The 19,840-nt window shown below is 40.0% G+C and overlaps 3 protein-coding genes across 3 annotated transcripts in view; 2 read left to right on the top strand and 1 right to left on the bottom strand.

Annotated features, from left to right (window-relative positions):
• Positions 1-19,840, bottom strand: part of LOC125289084 (basement membrane-specific heparan sulfate proteoglycan core protein-like) — a 947,802-nt gene that overhangs the window by 193,488 nt on the left and 734,474 nt on the right. The gene's annotated exons all lie outside the window — the stretch shown is intronic.
• LOC125289232 (low affinity immunoglobulin gamma Fc region receptor II-like) lies at positions 11,205-15,237 on the top strand. The gene is made up of 11 exons (XM_048235970.1): positions 11,205-11,410; positions 11,537-11,809; positions 12,435-12,704; positions 12,768-12,881; positions 13,010-13,031; positions 13,568-13,662; positions 13,810-13,860; positions 14,294-14,380; positions 14,505-14,567; positions 14,809-14,871; positions 14,981-15,237. Exons 1-11 carry the CDS (start codon positions 11,260-11,262, stop codon positions 14,986-14,988), a joined length of 1,197 nt encoding a protein of 398 aa, XP_048091927.1. The 5' UTR covers positions 11,205-11,259; the 3' UTR covers positions 14,989-15,237.
• LOC125289217 (basement membrane-specific heparan sulfate proteoglycan core protein-like) overlaps positions 18,850-19,840 on the top strand; it is a 33,317-nt gene continuing 32,326 nt past the window's right edge. Inside the window, exons 1-2 of the mRNA XM_048235946.1 lie at positions 18,850-18,884; positions 18,982-19,104. Of these exons, the coding sequence (XP_048091903.1) occupies positions 19,053-19,104 (52 nt within the window). The 5' untranslated portion in view covers positions 18,850-18,884; positions 18,982-19,052. The remainder of the gene's footprint in view (positions 18,885-18,981; positions 19,105-19,840) is intronic.

The following is a 19,840-nucleotide window of genomic DNA, read 5'->3' on the forward strand; positions in this document are numbered from 1 at the left end:
ACTTGCCTAAAAGGACTTTGGACATTTTCTCTGCCTGAAGTAAGGCTATCAAGCATTTTTAAGACCTAATGTTATATAGGTATTATAATATTATGATATCAAGTATTGTTTTTGCTCAGAACAAACCTAAATGAAAATCATTCTGTTTTCATCTCTGATCTTTAGTGCCAAATTATGTTTTGCCATTCACAATCTAGGCTACTCACCCACTCACAAACTGGTGAATAATGAAGTACATGTGTAGTTACTGTATTAAAGTACCTTTATAAATCTCCTATTAAGAAACAACCTCGAGTGAACAAGCAACATGTTAATTTATTGAGGACACAAACTCCTGTGCTGGCCTCAGCTTGTTGGTTCATCTACCAGCAAATGATTGAAATCTACCACCCAATGAAACTGGAAGATTTAACTGGAATCTAAGCAATTACATCTCATGCACTAAGCTTCATATGTGATGTGCTTTGACATCATCAAACGTCTAGTCTAGTAGCCTACTCTGAGTAGGGTTTGTTTGAAAATAGTACTTTTACTTATTGTTATTGAGTAGAATTTCAGTCATGTAAATGTACTTTTACTTGTGTAGATTGATTTACACCATATAGGCTATGAAAAGAAAGGGAAAAGAAAAACGCAACCCCCACCAGCTTGACACCGATTAATATCCTAGTTTGATTTGACATGTCGACCAAAATTGGATAGTCATAGATGCTGGGAAAGTGGATGCATGACAATTTTGAGAACCCATGTTGAATTATCATGTGTATTAACGGGTTGACATCTTTGATTTACAATCAAAGGTTATAAACTAGCGACACACACAAATAGACTAACATTACGCACAAGCATGCCCTTATTATCTGACCTGACCGAAAAATTCGATGAAACAAAGTCTTGCGGATGTAAATAACATAGACTAACAGTGAGGTTGTTGCCAGGTTAATTGATTATGGACTGACTATGGGTCTGATTATAGACTTTTTCGACTTGGTGGTCAAACTTACCACTTCGTTGTACAGACAGTTGACACCTAGTTGAATGCACCTGCTGCCAATGGTGAAATTTTGCGGGGGTCACTGCGCTGATGGTGATGGGTGAAACCATTGTTAGGGGGCAGGGGATTCTAAATCGGCGATTTCTGTTTGAGAGGAGTTTGGTGCAGGTTTCACACCTTCTCACAGTTCTCAGAACACCATGTATGAACATAAAATATACTTAAAAAAATATTATCTGATTTATAAATGGGGTGGCAAGAAAGTGTCCCAGGGGTGGCAGCTGCCACCCTTTGCCACCCCGTAGATCCGCGCATGGTGAGATGTTCCCCATTCTGACACATTTTTACTGAAACTTAGTTAAGTTACATGAACCGCTGAGAATTGATGGTGTCAGGAGGCCATACTCTAATATATATATATATATATATATATATATATATATATATATATATATATATGTATATATATACTCTTTTGATCCCGTGAGGGAAATTTGGTCTCTGCATTTATCCCAATCCGTGAATTAGTGAAACACAAACAGCACACAGTGAAGTAAATGATGTATATGAAGTTAGCTGAGAGGGTGAGTTCATTTTAAGGGTAAGGCAGGGGTGGGAGGTTGGGGGATATTCAGCCTGCTGATGTGAGCATAAAGAGCTCCATAGTTCTTGCCAGAGTGCAGAAGAGTTAGGAAGCAGTGTTTAGGGTAGGTCAGGTCTATGCAAATGTTCATGGCTTCTGCAGCGGCTTCTGTGGATCTCCTCCAGAGATGGGAGCAGTGAACTGATGATTCTCTTTGTAGTTTTGATGAAACAGTAGAAGGCCTTCCTGCTCTCCAGAGTGCAGTAAGTGTGTAAGTGCAGTTCCATTGCGTGATGCAGTATGGGATGATTGACACTATAGCACACCTGTAGATGTTGACTAGTGCACAGCTGTGTGTGTGTGTGTGTGTGTGTGTGTGTGTGTGTGTGTGTGTGTGTGTGCATGCGTCCGTGCGTGCATGCGTGAGTGTGTTTTCACGCATGTGTGTGTGTGTGACATAGAGAGTTTGAAAATACAGGTGCACATTATATGTGATTTTTTCTGAATTACCTCTGCAAGGTTTCCTAAAGAGTTCTCTAAAATTCTACTGCTTTTCTCTCACTCTTCCCCTCTTGAAATCAGTCATGAGTGCAGAAATCAGCATCGGATCCACAGAAGGTATTTCTGCTGTTTGATACATCACACTTGCCTGACACCCTACCAATATATTGTTGGTGCTGTCTCACTGATATGAATGTAATGGGTGTGGACACTGTGTGCAGAATCTCACTTTCCACACTAAGTGCATACAATGTCCACCGTCACTTGTGTTAGGCACTAAACAGTTAACATGAAAGGGCATGTAAACAAATCTGAAACAAATCTAAATGTACTGAAACCACTCATTACAACCATTAAAATCTTATTATAATTATTATGTATAAATAAATCAATGAGAAGACCTTTGTGTGCTTGGTTGTGTGCAATTAAATGTACTGATCATCTAAACGTGACTGAACTTTGTTCACTGTGCTGATATTCGCTGTATTGCCATTTAGATTGTCTTTACTCCCACAGCTCCCCCTACAGCTGCAGTGGTGGTGGTGTCTCCTCAGAGTCCTTTTTACTCTGGAGAGAGAGTCACTCTGAGGTGTGAAGTAGCAAAGTACACAGACTGGAGTCAGTATTACTGGTACAGAGACAACAGCCCAGTTCCAGGCGGGAACAGTGAGACCATCACCATCACACTCCCACAAGAGGCTGGTCAATACCAGTGCTCTGGACAGATGAAGGACCGTCCCCAGACATCATCTTTAAGTGAGCATAGTCACATTGAGTGCAAAGGTGAGTCAATTTTGAAATTGGTTTGTGTAACAGCATGAAGACTCAATTGGATCTTCTGGCAGGACAAAATAATGAATGGAACTAGATGTACCGCATAGCGGTACAAAATATGACCGCCGCTCAGTCCTGTACATCCGTTCCGCGAAAATAAATCACACTTCAATTTGTCTCCATATTTTACTCCATCCCCACTCTTGAAACTTTTGTGTATGCTTGTTTGGCATGCCTGAGTGTGTGTGTGCGGCTGCACAGAAAGTACCCTACTGGTGCTGAAAAGGTGAATAGATTGTAGAATAGCCAAAGAAGATGTAGAATTGTTATAAAACCTTTAAAATCTCTAAACAATCACAAGTAGGGCAGTTCATCACAGTTCATCCATTGCAACTGATTGATGAAAGGTCACTTACACCTGTAGGCTACATTGTATTTGGGAAAAGCAAAAGGTATCAGCATAATGTTATTTATTTATTTATTTTTATGTATTTATAAACAAAAACATCTCTGTCAGTTCCATGCCGTTTCAACAGCTATCAAAAACAAAGGTCATTTTTGGATGGATGGATTTTTTTGTGAATGTTTCTTCTTCTACATAAGATTTTAGTCATCTTTAGTTCATGTAATACTTTATTGTCAATGCACAAATTAAGTAACAGTAGTCTGAAACGTTATTGTTAATGCACAAATTAAGTAACAGTAGATTAGTCTGAAACGAAATGCTGTTTTACATCTAACCAGTGGTGCAAATAACTGACATGTCCAAATGGGCCTTGATGAAATGCGCCGCTAGACTGTTCATACACATTTTAACGGGCCAAAGTTGAAGAGCTTTTGTCCGTTATTGTTAGTGCAAATATAGGCTGATTCATGTTCCCTTGCATTGTTTAACTGAGGTCCATGGCTAGTCTGGCTTTCATCAGACCAAGCTCAATCTTTTAAGAAATCAAAAATAAATAGCTGGCAGATCAGGCTGGGTTCACCCAGCCTAGTCCATAGGCAACTGGATATTGTTTAATTTTCCGATTGAGATATACACGCTCTGGCTATTCTAAATGCAAAATGCATCAGGGAGTTATGACAAAACGGTAACTAACAAACTAGATCCTAATAGAAAGTTGTTAGCTTCCCTAAGCTACAGGTAGGATTATAAGGTAGGCCTATTGACAACATAAATTGTCAATAGGCTATGCTGGCTACACAAATAAAATCTCCTTTGAAACCAATGGCTTACGCCTTACAGTATCAAGCGGACTTAAACTGTCATATCGCGAAAAAGTTGTAATAACATTCACGAGCTCCATGAGTCAAGGAAAGCGAATGAAGTAGCCACTTCTAAATGGGACCCACTACACAGTAGCTTAAGGTGTTTTGCTAAAGCAGCCATAATGAAATGAAGGTGTCATTGTTTGGATATTTCACACACACGTGCTTTTAATTTCACAGACTACAACTACCAAGCTGTAATCAAAGCACATCGATTCCCCCTCTCACACCCTGCACGCACTTAAAACAAAATAAACAGGCGTCTCAGTCTCACGCATGTATAGGCAAAACTGTATCAGACCGGTGTAACGTTGGTAAATCTTCCATTGCACAGAATGATTTTGTAGCACGGCAATAAATGACAGTCGAAAAGATACAAACAGTGCTGCTATACATTTGCTTGGTATAACCGCATTTATAGTTTTCTACAAATGCAATAAATCAAATGCCTCCATCACTCAACCAACGCTTAACGGTAACATTACCTAGGTCCTTATTGATATTACAAGATTAACGCACCTGCAGTAAAACCAAGCATGTCCGATAAACATCCTCAGATTTATTTCGCTTCAAGAAGAAATGGGAATTACACTTCATGTGAACATCGCCCTATCCTTATTAGATGTTCGGCTATGTAAATTACAGTCCTTGTATGAAGCGCCCATTGTTTTTCCAACCCACTTTTAACTTCCAACAAAATTATGTCTCACTGCAACGATGCGCCATCTAGTGGACAAACGACTACTTCTCGCCAATACTGAAAAAATGCAGCCATGATGAGGATGATGATGAATATTTATTTTGGCTTTTTTTAATCCTACTGATTTTCATTTTTACCGGGGCAAATCACAAATGAGTGATTATGAGCCAGGTTGATGTGGGCCCTTGAGACCAACATACCATAAAAGATTCACAGAGAACTGTGTCTGCCCTACCCTCCTTCGGGGTCCAGTCCAGCGGGGGGCTGCAGATGAAAACGAAAAATGACGGTTCCATGCTATCCATGTGGGGTACATGCTCACCAAGTTTTGTGTACCCCGGTCTTTCAGTGTCCCGAATCTTTGTTGGTGTACGCCACTAAATGTACACATAAATTATTTTATTGTAAGGCCCCCCATGAACGAAAGTACACAAAACTTGGCATGCATTCAGAGGGTGTCATAATGATCCTACACTTTTAATTTCGTGCAGTTTTGACCTTGTCAGCCAGAGATATTGAGATGAAAAAACACCTAATTTTTTGCTTTTAATTTTTAACTAGGTGGCTTATACATGAAATAAGTGGTAATGGGATGGGTTGACATGCCCCCTTAAGACCAACATACAAAAAAAGGTGGACCTCCTAGGCCCCTACGGTTCTCGAGATATTCACAGAAAACTGTCTCCGCCACCTACAGGCCAGTTGGTGTAATATAACAGAAATTCATTTATTGTGTGGCCCCCCATGAACAAAATTCCACTAAACTTTGGCGTGCATTCAGAAGGTGTCAAAATGATCCTACACTTCCAATTTCGTGCAGTTTTGTCTATGTTAGGTCACAGATACCTACAATTACAACACCTCATTTTTACTTTTTGTGTTTAACTAGGTGGCGCTATACATGAAATTAGTGGTTATGGAATGGGCTGACATGGCCCCTTGAGATCAACATACAAAAAAAGGTGGTCCTCCTAAACCTTACGGTTCTCGAGATATTCACAGAAAACTGTGTCTGCCCTACCCTCCTTTCGGGGTGCAGTCCAGCTGGGGGCTACAGATCAAAACGAAAAACGATGGTTCCATGCTATCCATATAGGGTTACATGCCCACCAAGTTTTGTCTACCCCGGGTCTTTCAGTGTCCCGGAATCATTGACGGAAATTTGGACATCAAAAAAAAAAGAAAAAAAAAAAAAAAAAAAAAAATCTGATTAAACCTATATGACCGCCGCAAAGGCTGGCGCCGGGCGGTCATAATTATGCTGTCTTTTGAAGGGGAATGGAGAATGGTGAGGTAACAAAAGTTAACTTTTGAAAAGTGAACTAGCTGTTGTGAAATTGTTGGGAATTTAATTGATTAACACATCACATAAACTTTTATTGAGTGTTGTTGATACACTGAACTTGTGCCCCTCGAACCAAATCTGACAGCAGCTTTGAGTTTTGGAAGTAGGCTGCAGGCAGGCAGCTGGTGGATACATAACTGGCATGCGTAAGGGAATGGTAAGGTAAAAGCAACGACCGAAATGCAGTGTTGAAACACGTGTATGAAACGTACTGTATTACATTACATTACATTACATTACATTACATTTGGCTGACGCTTTTAACCAAAGCTTACTAACAACAACATGGTAAACAGTAAGTTTTAGAACAATTCTCACAATTTTAGGACAGTTTAAAAAACATTAGAGTACAGTAAGAATAAGGCCGGTGAGTGCTGTTTTAGCAGTTACTTGTCAGTTTAAAATGGCTGGTGAGTGCTAGGATCAGTAAGACTTGTTGTAAGTGTTGCTATGAGAGTAGATGTTCTCAAAAGAGCTGGGTCTTCAGGAGTTTTTGAAAGTGGAAAAGGATGTCCCTGCCCTTGTAGGAACTGGCAGTGTGTTCCACCAACGAGGAACAACAGATGAGAAAAAGTTTGGATTGGCTTGAGCGCACCGGGTGGTAGAGCTAGACGCCGATTCGTCAGAGGAGCGCAGCGGTCTGGAGGTAGTGTAAGTCTGTAAGAGGGCATTCAAGTAGGTGGGAGCAGAACCGAGACTACTTTGTAGGCAAGCTTTAGAGACTTGAATTTGATGCGGGTCAGCCATAGGTAGCTAGTGTAGCTGGATGAGCAGCGGGGTAAAATGCAAATTAAATATGCAAATATGCGGGGTATTAAATATGCAAACACAGATCCGGTATAAATACAGGGCCACAAAAGTTAACTTTTGTTACCATTTCACAGTCCATAGAATAGAGGCATGGTATTTGGCATTAGTGACTTTCAACAAATTGTGTTTTAAAATGTAGAAATGTATGTATGAGTGTTACTGTTTTGTCAAATATCCCCTACCAGAAATTAAGCATCCAGTGAGTATAGACCCAGAAGAAAGTGATTTTTCTGAAGGGATAAACTGTACAGCGCCATTTTAAGTGCCACATGTGACAGACCTGACATTTGCTAAAATGTGTTTATACATTAAACAATATGTACTACTAACTGTGGTTACATTAATTTCCAACAAATCAATCTAGAAGAAACGCCAACTCCAACCATTAGTACAGACAGAGGGGCACCAGTGTTCACAGGAAATTCAGTTACCCTGAGATGTGACGTGGACCAGTCTACTGGATGGACATTCTACTGGTACAGACACACGCAGACCTCTTATCCTGTAGCCCAGACTGATGGAAACTCCTACAGCATCAGCTCTGTTAAAGTGTCTGATGGAGGACAGTACTGGTGCAGAGCTGGGAGAGGAGACACAGTCTACTACACACACCACAGCAATGAGGTGCGGGTAAAAATCACAGGTGAGTGGTGTGGCGTTTAGTATATGTCTGACATTGGAAAAACTATAACTGAAATGACTTTGTGAGTTCTGTTTTGACTAGAAAGTCCCAAAGTCGTTGCAACCCTCCTGTCCAACTGGACAGGCTTCTTCCGTGGAGAGAGGATCAAGTTCAGATGCGACATACAGGGAGATCAACACAGAGTCTGGCAATACAGCTGGTATAAAAACAGGACTGTGATACCTAATCCAGTACCTACATGGCACGAGTACACAATATATGATGCTCAAGTGTCCCACAGTGGTGAATACAGCTGCAGAGGAACACGCAGTAGAGACTCACAGACATCAGAGACCAGTGAACTTGTCAGAATTACAGTGTCAGGTGAGTGGACAATTGCTGTGTGTTTCTTCTAGAAGGAAATGTTGTACATGTGTGTGGTTGATGCATGTAGTACTGTTATAGCAATAATAACTTGTTTTTATTTACAGTTTTTCACAATTGCAACCTGCCATCCTTTTCTTAAAACTGTAAACAATACCTGTCAACACTCCCGTTTTCCCCGGGTTTCTCCCGTATTTCAAGGTCACCTCCCGGCACCCTCCCGTTTTGTTATTTCTCCCGGAAAACTCCCCTAATTTGCATGGCCATCAAACTTTATTTTAAAATCATTGATCCAATCCTTTTTTTTCCTATTAGTCTGACATCTCCCAGGTTGCCAGATTGTGTATGAAATACACCCTACACACACACGATCACTTAGTTTCAATTTCAACCGTTTTGTCATAGGCTAAAACCTGAAAACCCAAAACCCAAATAAGGAAGCGGGTGCCGACTGCGCAGCCTGAGTCTCGCCGTAAGCAAGCGGGCTAGTTGAATGGCCTACTCCAGAACTAGCTGTTGTGAAATTGTTGGGAATTTAATTGATTAACACATCACATAAACTTTTATTGAGTATTGTTGATACACTGAACTTGTGCCCTCGGAACCAATTTTGACAGCAAGCAGCTTTGGAGTTTTGGAAGTAGGCTGCAGGCAGGCAGCTGGTGGATACATAACTGACATGCGTAAGGTAATGGTATGGTAAAAGCAACGACCGAAATGCAGTGTTGAAACACGTGTATGAAACGTATTAAATATGCAAACACAGATCCGGTATAAACACTCCAGAAATCCAGAAAAAAATGAAGTATGGAAAATGGAGGATTGTGTTTACAGTTTTGATAAAAGGGTAGAATGTTTCAAAAAATGAATGGCAGTGTGAAAAAAGATGTCAATTACAAAGCATGATATCACACATGATTATCACATCACAGCATGAACTGTGTTATTTGACTGAGGGGCCTCATTCAGGGGTAAATAACATGGCCCATGGTATATAATTTAGGGGCCCAATTAAGACATATCACATCATCTGTGTGAGAGACCCCACATCTCTGCCCTCCTACATGACTGTCCTTTCCGTTGTGACAGAGATAGGGGTGAGGGTCTGCAGGGACATGGCTGCTCATGTTATTATTGCAACACCAAATGCCCTGGCCTAAAGTGCCCATTGAAAATGAAAATATGGACAGTGCAGATGAGAACATCAAAATGTCAGCTAGATATTAGCCTGATCTGCATAGACTGTATATAGCTATATATTTATTATACGGCTCTGCACAATGCAAGTAGAATGCTCCATTGACTTGAATGGGATTTCCGAAAGTTCTAGCGGTCATTAATGACCGCTGTCAATGGCAACGAAGTTTGGCGCCTGAGTTTGGAATTTCATTCAAAAGTGAAAGCAGACGGTTAATCAGCTGTGTTCTAAAGAATGTTTGATTCAAGTTCAGCAGGTGTATTTGCAAAACTGCATCAGACCGGGTAACGTTGGTAAATCTTCCATTGCACAGAATGAACTATTTGTTTCTCAGCAAAAGCCCCTAACGGTAACATTACCTAGGTCCTTATTGATATTACAAGATTAACGTACCTGCAGTAAAAACCGGTAACAAATAAGTGTAAAGAGACATATCATGGAGTTTATTTTTTCGTTTTGGCAAGTGAAAAGCAGCCATGATGATGATGATGAATATTTATTTTTTCTTTTTTAATCCTACTGATTTTCATTTTTACCGGGGGAGGGGGATCACAAATGAGTGATTATGAGCCAGGTTTATGTGGGCCCTTGAGACCAACATACCATAAAAGATTAAAAGCGGGATAATACTATCCATATACATGAACGCCCGGTCATTATGGGAAAATAAGTCCCTTCAGATGAAACAGAGATATTGAGATGAAAAACTAATGATCCTACACTTTTAATTTTGCAGCCAGAGATATTGAGATGAAAACACCTTAAGGCTTTTTTCATTTTTAACTAGGTGGTTCTATGGCGTCGGTTCTCGAGATATTCATTAGGGGTCCGGTTATTTATTGTGTGGCCCCCCATGAACGGAATTCCACAAAACCTGTCTGGACAGTTTTTATTTTCCCCATAATGACCATGGCCCCTGAGATCAACATACAAAAATAATGGTCCTCCTAAACCTTACGGCGTTTCTATACATTATCCCATTACATATATATATATATATATGTCAATGGAGCATTCTATTTTTTTCGTTTTTTGCATTGTGCAGAGCATTATAATAAATATATAGCTATATACACATATATATATATATATATATATATATATATATATATATATATATATATATACTGTATACAGTCTATGGTGGCACCCTAAACTCACGTCATGGCACTGACTTTGGGAAAACCTTCTGTAGAGGGTGCATGGCAGGGAAGACTGTAGGGCACTACATCTCATTAAACTGGGATTTGTTCATTGCAAGGACACTTCATAGTTGTGCCGCAGTTAGCACAGTACTATCTAAGAGGGCACTTAATATTTCTGTATCATCAGAAAAGCACCTGTAGGGAACCTCAAGTTTATGCCTTTGTAAAGGCACCTATCACATATTTTCCACTGCAGTGGATCCATATCACATTTTATCCACTAGAGGAGCACCTACGTTGGCACTTCTTTCTCACATGTAGCCTAGTACAATTTAGAGGGCTGCACTCTACTGCATTCTGTACTTTCTGTACTGGAAATTACACCCGTTGGAACACTGTCATCAGCGGTGTAGTGGTACAATAAGAGCTGGGTATGTATAATGTACTCTGAATGCCTCACTGATCATTTCTGTCCATTGAGTCATTAGAGTCTCATATCTGCAAATTGTGTTTTATATGTGAAATCTGTTAAAGTGTTGCCAAAAGGGTGATAGATTCAAGAAATGTGTTCAGGCAACTGAGAATTTGGTTCAGAGAATTTAGTGTTTTAGCTATTGTGAAAAACTGTATTACAGTATTGTGACTGCAATGTGAGTCATTTTCCTTTTTTGTAATAATTACAGTATATTTTCTCCACATGCCTATGGCATAGTCTTTAACATTTAATATGAAAATATTCTAATCACAAATAGAAAAACCAAAGCCAGCAGTTAGAGGACCTCCACAGACCTGGCTGACTAAGGGAGACTCAGTGACTCTGAGCTGTGAGGTTACAGGCTCCACTACAGGCTGGAGATTCCACTGGTACAAGACTGCCCCCTACAGGCCTGAGTTGTTACATGTGACTCATGAAAGCAGAGGATATTATGTAGAGATGCTCTCAGACAGTATCAGAGGAGTTGGAGGCTCCTACACTCTCAGCCCTGCTGCTCTTAGACACACAGGGGTTTATGTGTGCAGAGCAGAGAGAGGAGAGCCAGCCTATCACACAGAATTCAGCCAACCTCAGCCTCTCTGGATCACAGGTGATGTACACTTTTTTATTGCAATGCCGATTAGTTTTACTGTAAACAAACTGCCCAGGACACAGCTGCTGTTTTGTCCTAAAATGTCAGACTGTGTCATAACCTGTTTTCCCATATTTGATTTAGGTCATTCCCCTCCATCCTCCCTGGCTGTCCATCCCAATAGAAATCATCATTTTGATCATGAGTTTCTTTCCCTGAGCTGTGTGGGGAGCGTAAACTTAACTGGATGGAGATTGAGATGGTTCAAAGGATGGTCAGAGAATAAAATGTGTCCCACTGGTTGGACAGAAGCAGGATCCACCTGTAGAACAGAAAAAGCAATTTCATTAGACAGTGGAATTTACTGGTGCCAGTCTGAGTCTGGAGAGCAGAGTAATCCTGTCAACATCACAGTGAGTGAGTAAACCTTCAGTAAATATTGACATATTTTTGAAACATATTTACTTAATTGTCATGAACAAACCATGATTAATTGTTAACATACATATCATTATCTAATGGAGTTATAACATCACTGTTCAGTGGAAGTGATGTTTCCCTTTTTCCCGCTCTTTTTCGACTCCTTGTACCTTAAGCATACTGTAATGCTTCCTCCTTCTTTGCCAAGTATGCTTCTAATGTTAATGTAATATAAATTGATGTCATTGTACAGTAAGTTGGTTTAGACAGTCACTTTTGTCTATAAATATCATAACCATACCATAAGAAACTGCTGAAACAACTACTAACTAAATAGCCACTACTAATTACTGCCATTTTTGGCTGGATATTAAATCAGTATGGCAATGATGAGGGGTATGGGGTTTGGTTCTGCTTACTGTGCCATTAACATTTAAATTGTCAACAAGATCAGGGTGAAACATGCATACTTATCAAATTAAAGAATAGAAACCAATGAATAAAGCTGAACGAATATTGTTCTTCATTCTTAGGTTTAAACACATACTCTACTGTATGAAGCCTTGAGAAATAAATGTAATGTGCTGTAATACATTTAGTTTGACTGTTGTGTGCTGCATAGCTGGTAATGTGATCCTGGAGAGTCCTGTCCATCCTGTGACTGAGGGAGATCATCTGACTCTGCGCTGTAGATATCGCTACCAGCCATCAAACATCAGTGCTGACTTCTATAAAGATGGGACACTCCTGCAGACCTCCACCACAGGAGAGATGACCATCCCTGCAGTCTCAAAGTCACATGAAGGCCTCTACAAGTGCAGCAACCCAGAGAGAGGAGAGTCACCAGAGAGCTGGATCACCGTAAATGGTAAATCTGAAATACTCCCATACAGTATATAGTAAATACATAATCTCAATCATCACAGATGCTAATTGATTGTCTCTTCAGTTGCAGCACCACATTCTGGGTCCTCTCTGCCGGTAACTGTGGGTGTTGTTGTTGGACTGGTGCTTATGATCGTGCTCATCATAATCCTGGTTTTGCTGTTTCACTTCAAAAAGCTGAAAGGTAGGAGCTCTTAAAACATCCAACTGCTGAAGAAAAAGTAAACCAAGCTACAATGTTGATCTCATTTTAAAGTGAAAGGTTATACTGCAGTACGATTAAAATGATATGTTGATTTTCTTGTCCTACAGCAGGTGTCATACAAACACCTCCGTAAGTGTATATTCACCCACATTGGAATCACCATAAATACATGTTCAGCTTTTAAAGGTTGTATCAGCGATAGCGGGGATACGTCACTTCTGTTGACGTTCAAACAAAATAGAGAGCTAGCTCGCTACTCTCTCCCCCTCCATCCCGTGCAATTAAAACTCTCCTAAGCGTGCATCTTGTCGGTTATTGGTTGAAACACTTTATTTTGCCTTTGAGTGGGTTGCCAACCCTTGTTGGTAGCAATTGTGTACAGATCTCGGAGCCTAGGCTGCCTACAGAGACGCATTTTTTGACAGCCTGCTTATGGAGCAGACAGCTAGCGGATCGTTAGGAAAAATTAGATGAATGTGATCATTTATGTTTGGGCCTTTTTTGGGCCTGAAATCGCGTATACAACCTTTAAGTCTGTAGCTACTTAGCCCAGGAGCATCACAGATACATTGTTTCTATTGTAAAAATACCCCCCAAAAAATCAATACCGATTACTTACATTTTTGACTTGCATGTATGTAACACTGGCTTTTGTCACCATCTAGTGGCCAACAACAGCTCAACACCAGTCAGAATCAGGACCTGAGCCAATCTGCAGGAAATGAAGGAGATCAGACAGGATATGAACCACTGCACAGTGGTCAGTTAATTGTTTTCTATCTGACTATATTATCATTCATGTGTTTATCATATATATATATATATATATATATATATATATATATATATATATATATATATGGATAAAATGTTTTTTATATATGTGCATACATTTTTCTGCCTCTAGGAACCACAAATGTGTATGACACTGTCGGTACAGCTGACCTGAAAGAGGAAGGTAAACTATACAATACACAATTGTAAATGAACAGATTACAAATACATAGAAAACCAGCCTTGCAACATCACTCTCCTCTGACCTGGACAATCACAAATTAGTTTGCAACAATTGTGCAATAGCCTATTTACAGGAAATCGTGGAATATTTCCTTGTCAGTTGACATGGCCCTTTCGAGATTATCTTTTGTAAGCAAATCCACATGTATCATGTCTAGGGTATATGGTGCAAGCCATGAGTGGTATTTATGACAGTTGAGTAAAATACAAATACTTTGCAACTGTAGAAACTGTTTTGGGTACCTTTAAATCAGATCTATCCCTTGGCCATTCATTTCTCAGATCATCTCACTGGCTATGCTGATTAATAATAAATGAAATAAACTGTAACACTGCAGACAAACTACTGAAAACTTGTTTGTGTTTTCCAATAGGTGCCGCCACAGTAGGACAGAGCGATGTGACATATGCCACCATTGATCAGAAGAGTACTTGTGACAACATCAAAAAGAAGAGGACAAGTAAGCAGCATTTAAATTCCTACAGTATACCTGAGAATATACTAGTATTACTAGTATTAATAGTAGTACTACAATGCATTAAATAAACAGGTATCTGTCTTCATGTTGCATTCTCTGACAACAGAAAATGGAGGTAAACCAGAGCCAGATATAGTTTACTCAGAACTCAAAGCAGTGAAGGTCACAGGTAAAATCAGTGATATTTTTTTTTTGTATTCCTTTCTCCAGTCCCAACACCCATATGTGCCAAAATGTGTTAACTGGACATAGTCATCCATGGTCATTTGTTTGAATATGCAATGATTTCTATTTCTGATGTGTATTTTCTAAAGGAGAAAATGAAACGGGAGACAATGACTTATGTTCAGGTTACAGGAAAGAAAAAGGGTGTGGCAAGTATGTTTATCTATCTCTCTATCTATCTCTAGCCAAAGTCAACGAGTCTCAAGTGGATGCGGTTTACTCTGAAGTGAAGCACCCAACCTCTTCAGGTGAGAGGATCACCTGATATCACAACACCATCTAATGTCTGGAGTAAAGTATGTTATGGCATGCCAAAGATATCCTAAATACATTTGCCTATGTATTGATGCTTTACAGGTGTCTGAGAGCATGGAGCAGATTTCTATATTGTGAGCATTGATTCACTGCTGGTGAAAACAAGAAATCCAGATAATATATATTCTTACTTTTCGTACTCTAAGTATATTTTCACAGTGCTGTATGTATCACAGAGACATATTTTGAAATACAGGCTACATATGATTGCATAAAAACTGTGTTCTTAAGGTTTTTTAAGCCGTTCTTTTTCCTTTATCTGCTTTTTATATTTGATCATTTATTTCAGTCTATGGAGTTTCTTTGGAAGAGCGATATCAGTTATTTCAGTTATCAGTTCTTGTGTTTTTGATCTTTTTTAGTTTGTTTGCATTTGTTGTAAGTAGCCTGATCTCCGTATTGGTCAATTGTCAATAAAACAGTTAAAACATATTTGCAACTCTCAGTGTCATTCAGAGTTAAAGCTACCTCCCTGAGGCAGATTTTAGCACACCTACTGTACACTATGACAAGAGTCCCCAGTCCAGAGACAACTCAGCAAAATTAGGATGTTGAAATCAAATGTAGGCAATACTATGCCTACCTGCTGTTTATTCATTACTCCTACCTCTCCATGTTTTCTTTATAACCGCCACCACCTCCACCACCACCACCACCCCACCTCCCTTATTTCGACAGATATGTCACCTGAAGAAGAACAGCAGCTCTGTGGAGGGGGACCTGGACAGGGCGAACCAGTTGAACCACTTCTACAACAGGTTTGACTGCCCTGCTCCAGCTCCAATGGCGGTGGTCTGTCCACCATCCCCAGCCCCCCCCCCCACACCCCTCAATACCAAGCTAACACTCACCTCCATCATCACAGGCTATCGTACCCCCACCATCACTGGATTTTGCACCCCTCCCCCACATGGCGATCACGAACAAGGAGGTGACAATGACCTCAGTCAACAGCCATCAGACACACAGATCCCAGATGCACCCCTTTTCCGCAGGTCTAAGCCCACTCTGCTACCAGTCCACATTGATGGGGTCAATGTGGAGGTGGTTAGCACCTACAAGTATCTGGGTCTCCACCGGGACAATAAACTGGACTGGTCAGCCAACACTGATGCACACTACAAGAAAGGGCAGAGCAGGCTGTACTTCCTGAGGAGGCTGTGGTCCTTCAATGTGTGCAGTAAGCTCCTCAGGATGTTCTACCAGTCTGTTGTTGCCAGCGTCCTCTTCTATGTAGTAATATGCTGGGGAGGAAGCACAAGGAAGAAGGATGCGGGGCGAATTGACAGGCTGGTAAGGAAAGCTGGCTCTGTAGTGGGAGCTGAACTGGAGTGCATCACTTCACTATCTGACAAAAGGACCCTGAACAAACTGATCAACATCTTGGACAATGAGTGTCACCAGAGACTTTCTAATGAGGAGACACAGCACTCAAAAAATACTCCATAGAAATGCATGGGGCTAGTTTGTCACGCCAATATGGCCGTTGTCTACACATATCCCACCCCTTCCTCGGCAAAACGTCGACATGTGAATACATTGAGCCAATCATATGGTGTGTTGTGAAGACATCGTGCCAATCATGTGTTGTGATCTCGCCGCTGGAGCAAGATCGGTGTCGTGAAGCCTCGCAGTTCAATCCAAAGACTGTGCCCGATGAGTGCCCATAAAACGTTGGTATATGGCCGCCGAGTGGAGGGACTTGCCTAAAAGGACTTTGGTGTCACCCACTCCACAGCACTATTGTTAAGCAGAAGAGCCTGATCAGCTGGAGACTTCGCTCACTGCCTTGCACAACTGACATACTGAGAAAGTCATTTGTCCCCAGGGCCATTGAACTGTTCAATGCCTCACTTAAGGGAAGAGGAGAGATAGACTTCTCTGCATAGTCTGTCTGCCTCTTCACCCCCTCCATGTTTGGTACTGTCTGTCCACTAGCCACTTTTGCCACTGTCTTTATGCCTCACTGTTTGCGTGCTATATTAGTACATTAGCACATATGCATAACCCCCCCTCCATGCCACAGCCGAACTGTGTCCACACTTATACATTTTTTTAAATAGTTAAATATATAGATATATAGACTTTACTTTACTTTATTTCTGCATTGTTGCACTGTTGGATTTACTCATTTGCACTATCACCATGACCACTATCACCATTGCACTACCATCATGACACTCATTCACACAGAGCACCTTAGAGCACCTTACCATACCTTACTATGCACACAGAATCACAGGCTCAGTCCCTGCCTCAGTCATTGCAAGCGCCTCTGATTGATTAATCACCACTATGTGGATACTGTTTTTAGAATTTAGATTAAGTGTTAGTATAATTTGTATTTTTGTAATTTGTATTTTAGTATATTTTTATATATGGTATTTAAGTGTTAGTTAGTATAATTTGTATTTTAGTATATTTAGCATATTCTTTATCTTCTACTGTCCTTATTGCTTAGTTGTGTTTTTATATTATATACTTTAATTACTCTTTCTGCTGTTAAAGAATGTGTTAGTGTTGTCTGTATGCTGCTGAGACCTTGAATTTCCCCTAGGGATCAATAAAGTATCTATCTATCTATCTATCTATCTATCTATCTATAAAGTATGCCTTTCCATTCAAGGGCTCTCCTTACTTTCTGTATGACTAGAAAAATAGAGATTGTTTTAAATGATTACATTATATGGTAGCTATTATAATGTGTTACAAACAAAAGTATATATACTCTTTTTATCCCGTGAGGGAAATTTGGTCTCTGCATTTATCCCAATCCGTGAATTAGTGAAACACACTCAGCACACAGTGAACACACAGTGAGGTGAAGCACACACTAATCCCGGCGCAGTGAGCTGCCTGCATCAACAGCGGGGAGCAGTGAGGGGTTAGGTGCCTTGCTCAAGGGCACTTCAGCCGTGCCTACTGGTCGGGGTTCAAACCAGCAACCCTCCGGTTACAAGTCCGAAGCACTAACCAGTAGGCCATGGCTGTGAGAACGTGAGAACAGAGTGGTATGGCACTCCTGTTCCACTCACCACAGTGTGTACAGAGGTGAAGAGTTGTGTTTTCCTCTGTGAGTTAAACCAAGTGGTGCTCAAGGGCAAAGTTTAGTAAAACAGAAACATAGTATGTGGACACTATAGTGATATATCAGGGTCTTTACTTTTGACTTTCATCTTCAGATATAACAGAAACAGGCACCTGGTATCTGGCAAGAACAACACACATTAGGGACATGATCCCTGCCTCCATATCTTACATTGTCATATTGTGACCCTGACACACCTACAAGAACCTACACACACACACACACACACACACACACAAACACACACACAAACACATCAAAGTATAACCTACACAGGCACACACACACACACACACACACACACCAAATATCAAAATACTGCAGTATGACCTGTTATAACTTGTATCTGTTTTAGATGTCCTCTAATGAAATTTCTCAATGGCACCAACAAAGAAATATTGCATCTGTACCATGGTAACCACTTGTTGAAGCATTCTAAACTCTGATGCATAGTCAGAAATGTATGAAGTGAATTCTAAAACGGATAGTTCCGGTCCTTAATTATGATTGGCTGAATCACGTTTGATGGCGTTGTAAAATCCAGCACAAACATACATCTTGATCGCATTTCATTTACACAACATACAACAGCAGTATTTTAGCTGTTCTAAAATAAGTGTAAGCCTCTCAGGGCTTACACACATGCACACACACACACACACACACACAAACACACACACACACAGAGAGAGAGAGAGAGAGAGAGAGAGAGAGAGAAATGTGTGAGTGTGCCAGCAAAGTCACTTTCATGATTACAACATTTGATTTCCTTCCTGTTACTGGTGACAACATCCTATGCTGTCAGCCAGCATAGCACTAAACATCTTAACTGATCAACATGGATATAAGGAATTATCGGTGAGTCTATGATTTTAACTTTATTTCAAATAATTTTTCAAAGTCAATTAATTATTATCTATATATCTATTTTATCTATACTGCTTTCCTCATATAGAGGAAGTGAGTGCCCAGCAGATTGAAACTGTCTAAAACTGTGCTGTTAATGTTGGATCTGAATCTGTCAGAATGCTGAAGATACAAGACAGCATAGATACAGGATGCCTGTTCCTGCTCATCTGTGAGTTCTATCTGAGGCTCTGCTGAGAAGGAGAGTTTGTGTTTGTTTGTTTGTGTATGTTTGTTTGTTTGTGTGTGTGTGTGGGGTACACACTGTTTCCAAGTGCACACTGTAAACCCGAATAAGTTCCCAGAACTCAAAAAAATTAAGGCAATCGATTGCCTTAATTGTTTTAAGTTGACTAACTTAAAAGTCCACATTTTCCAGAACTTAAAAGGTTGGATGAATTGCCACTTGTAGCTTTTGATAACAGTTAAATTAAAGTGCTCAATTTAGCTCAACTCAAATATTTGCAGTTAATATGACTTGCAATGTTCAGTTTAGGCAACTCAATTATTTGCAGTTAATATGACTTACAAGTTTCGAGTTTTCAAATCAACTGGAATAAGTTCACAGAACTCAAAAAAAATAAGGCAATCGATTGCCTTAATTGTTTTAAGTTGACTAACTTAAAAGCCCACATTTTCCAGAACTTAAAAGGTTGGATGACTTGCCACTTGTACCTTTTGATGAGATTTAAATTAACATGCTCATTTAGCTCAACTCAAATATTTACAGTTAATATAGAACTTAAAGAAAATAAGTTCACAACCACACCATTTTCATGTTGACTAAACACAATGTTTATTAGTTTGTGTTAACTTAGTCAAGTCAGTGAACATCTGCTATTGAACAGGATTTTTCTTGCCTGCTCCTTTTCACACTGCAATGTTAAAATGATATAGAAAAATAAATA

This window comes from Alosa alosa, chromosome 24 (genome assembly GCF_017589495.1).
Source record: "Alosa alosa isolate M-15738 ecotype Scorff River chromosome 24, AALO_Geno_1.1, whole genome shotgun sequence".
NCBI classification, from domain to species: Eukaryota; Metazoa; Chordata; class Actinopteri; order Clupeiformes; family Clupeidae; genus Alosa; species Alosa alosa.

Excerpts from the sequence above, each read along its gene's own strand:
- LOC125289232 (XM_048235970.1), top strand. The coding sequence starts at position 11,260 with ATGCTCTCAGACAGTATCAGAGGAGTTGGAGGCTCCTACACTCTCAGC. Across the intron at positions 14,381-14,504 it reads CATCAAAAAGAAGAGGACAA|AAAATGGAGGTAAACCAGAG; the intron begins GTAAGCAGCATT and ends CTCTGACAACAG. Across the intron at positions 14,568-14,808 it reads CAAAGCAGTGAAGGTCACAG|CCAAAGTCAACGAGTCTCAA; the intron begins GTAAAATCAGTG and ends ATCTATCTCTAG.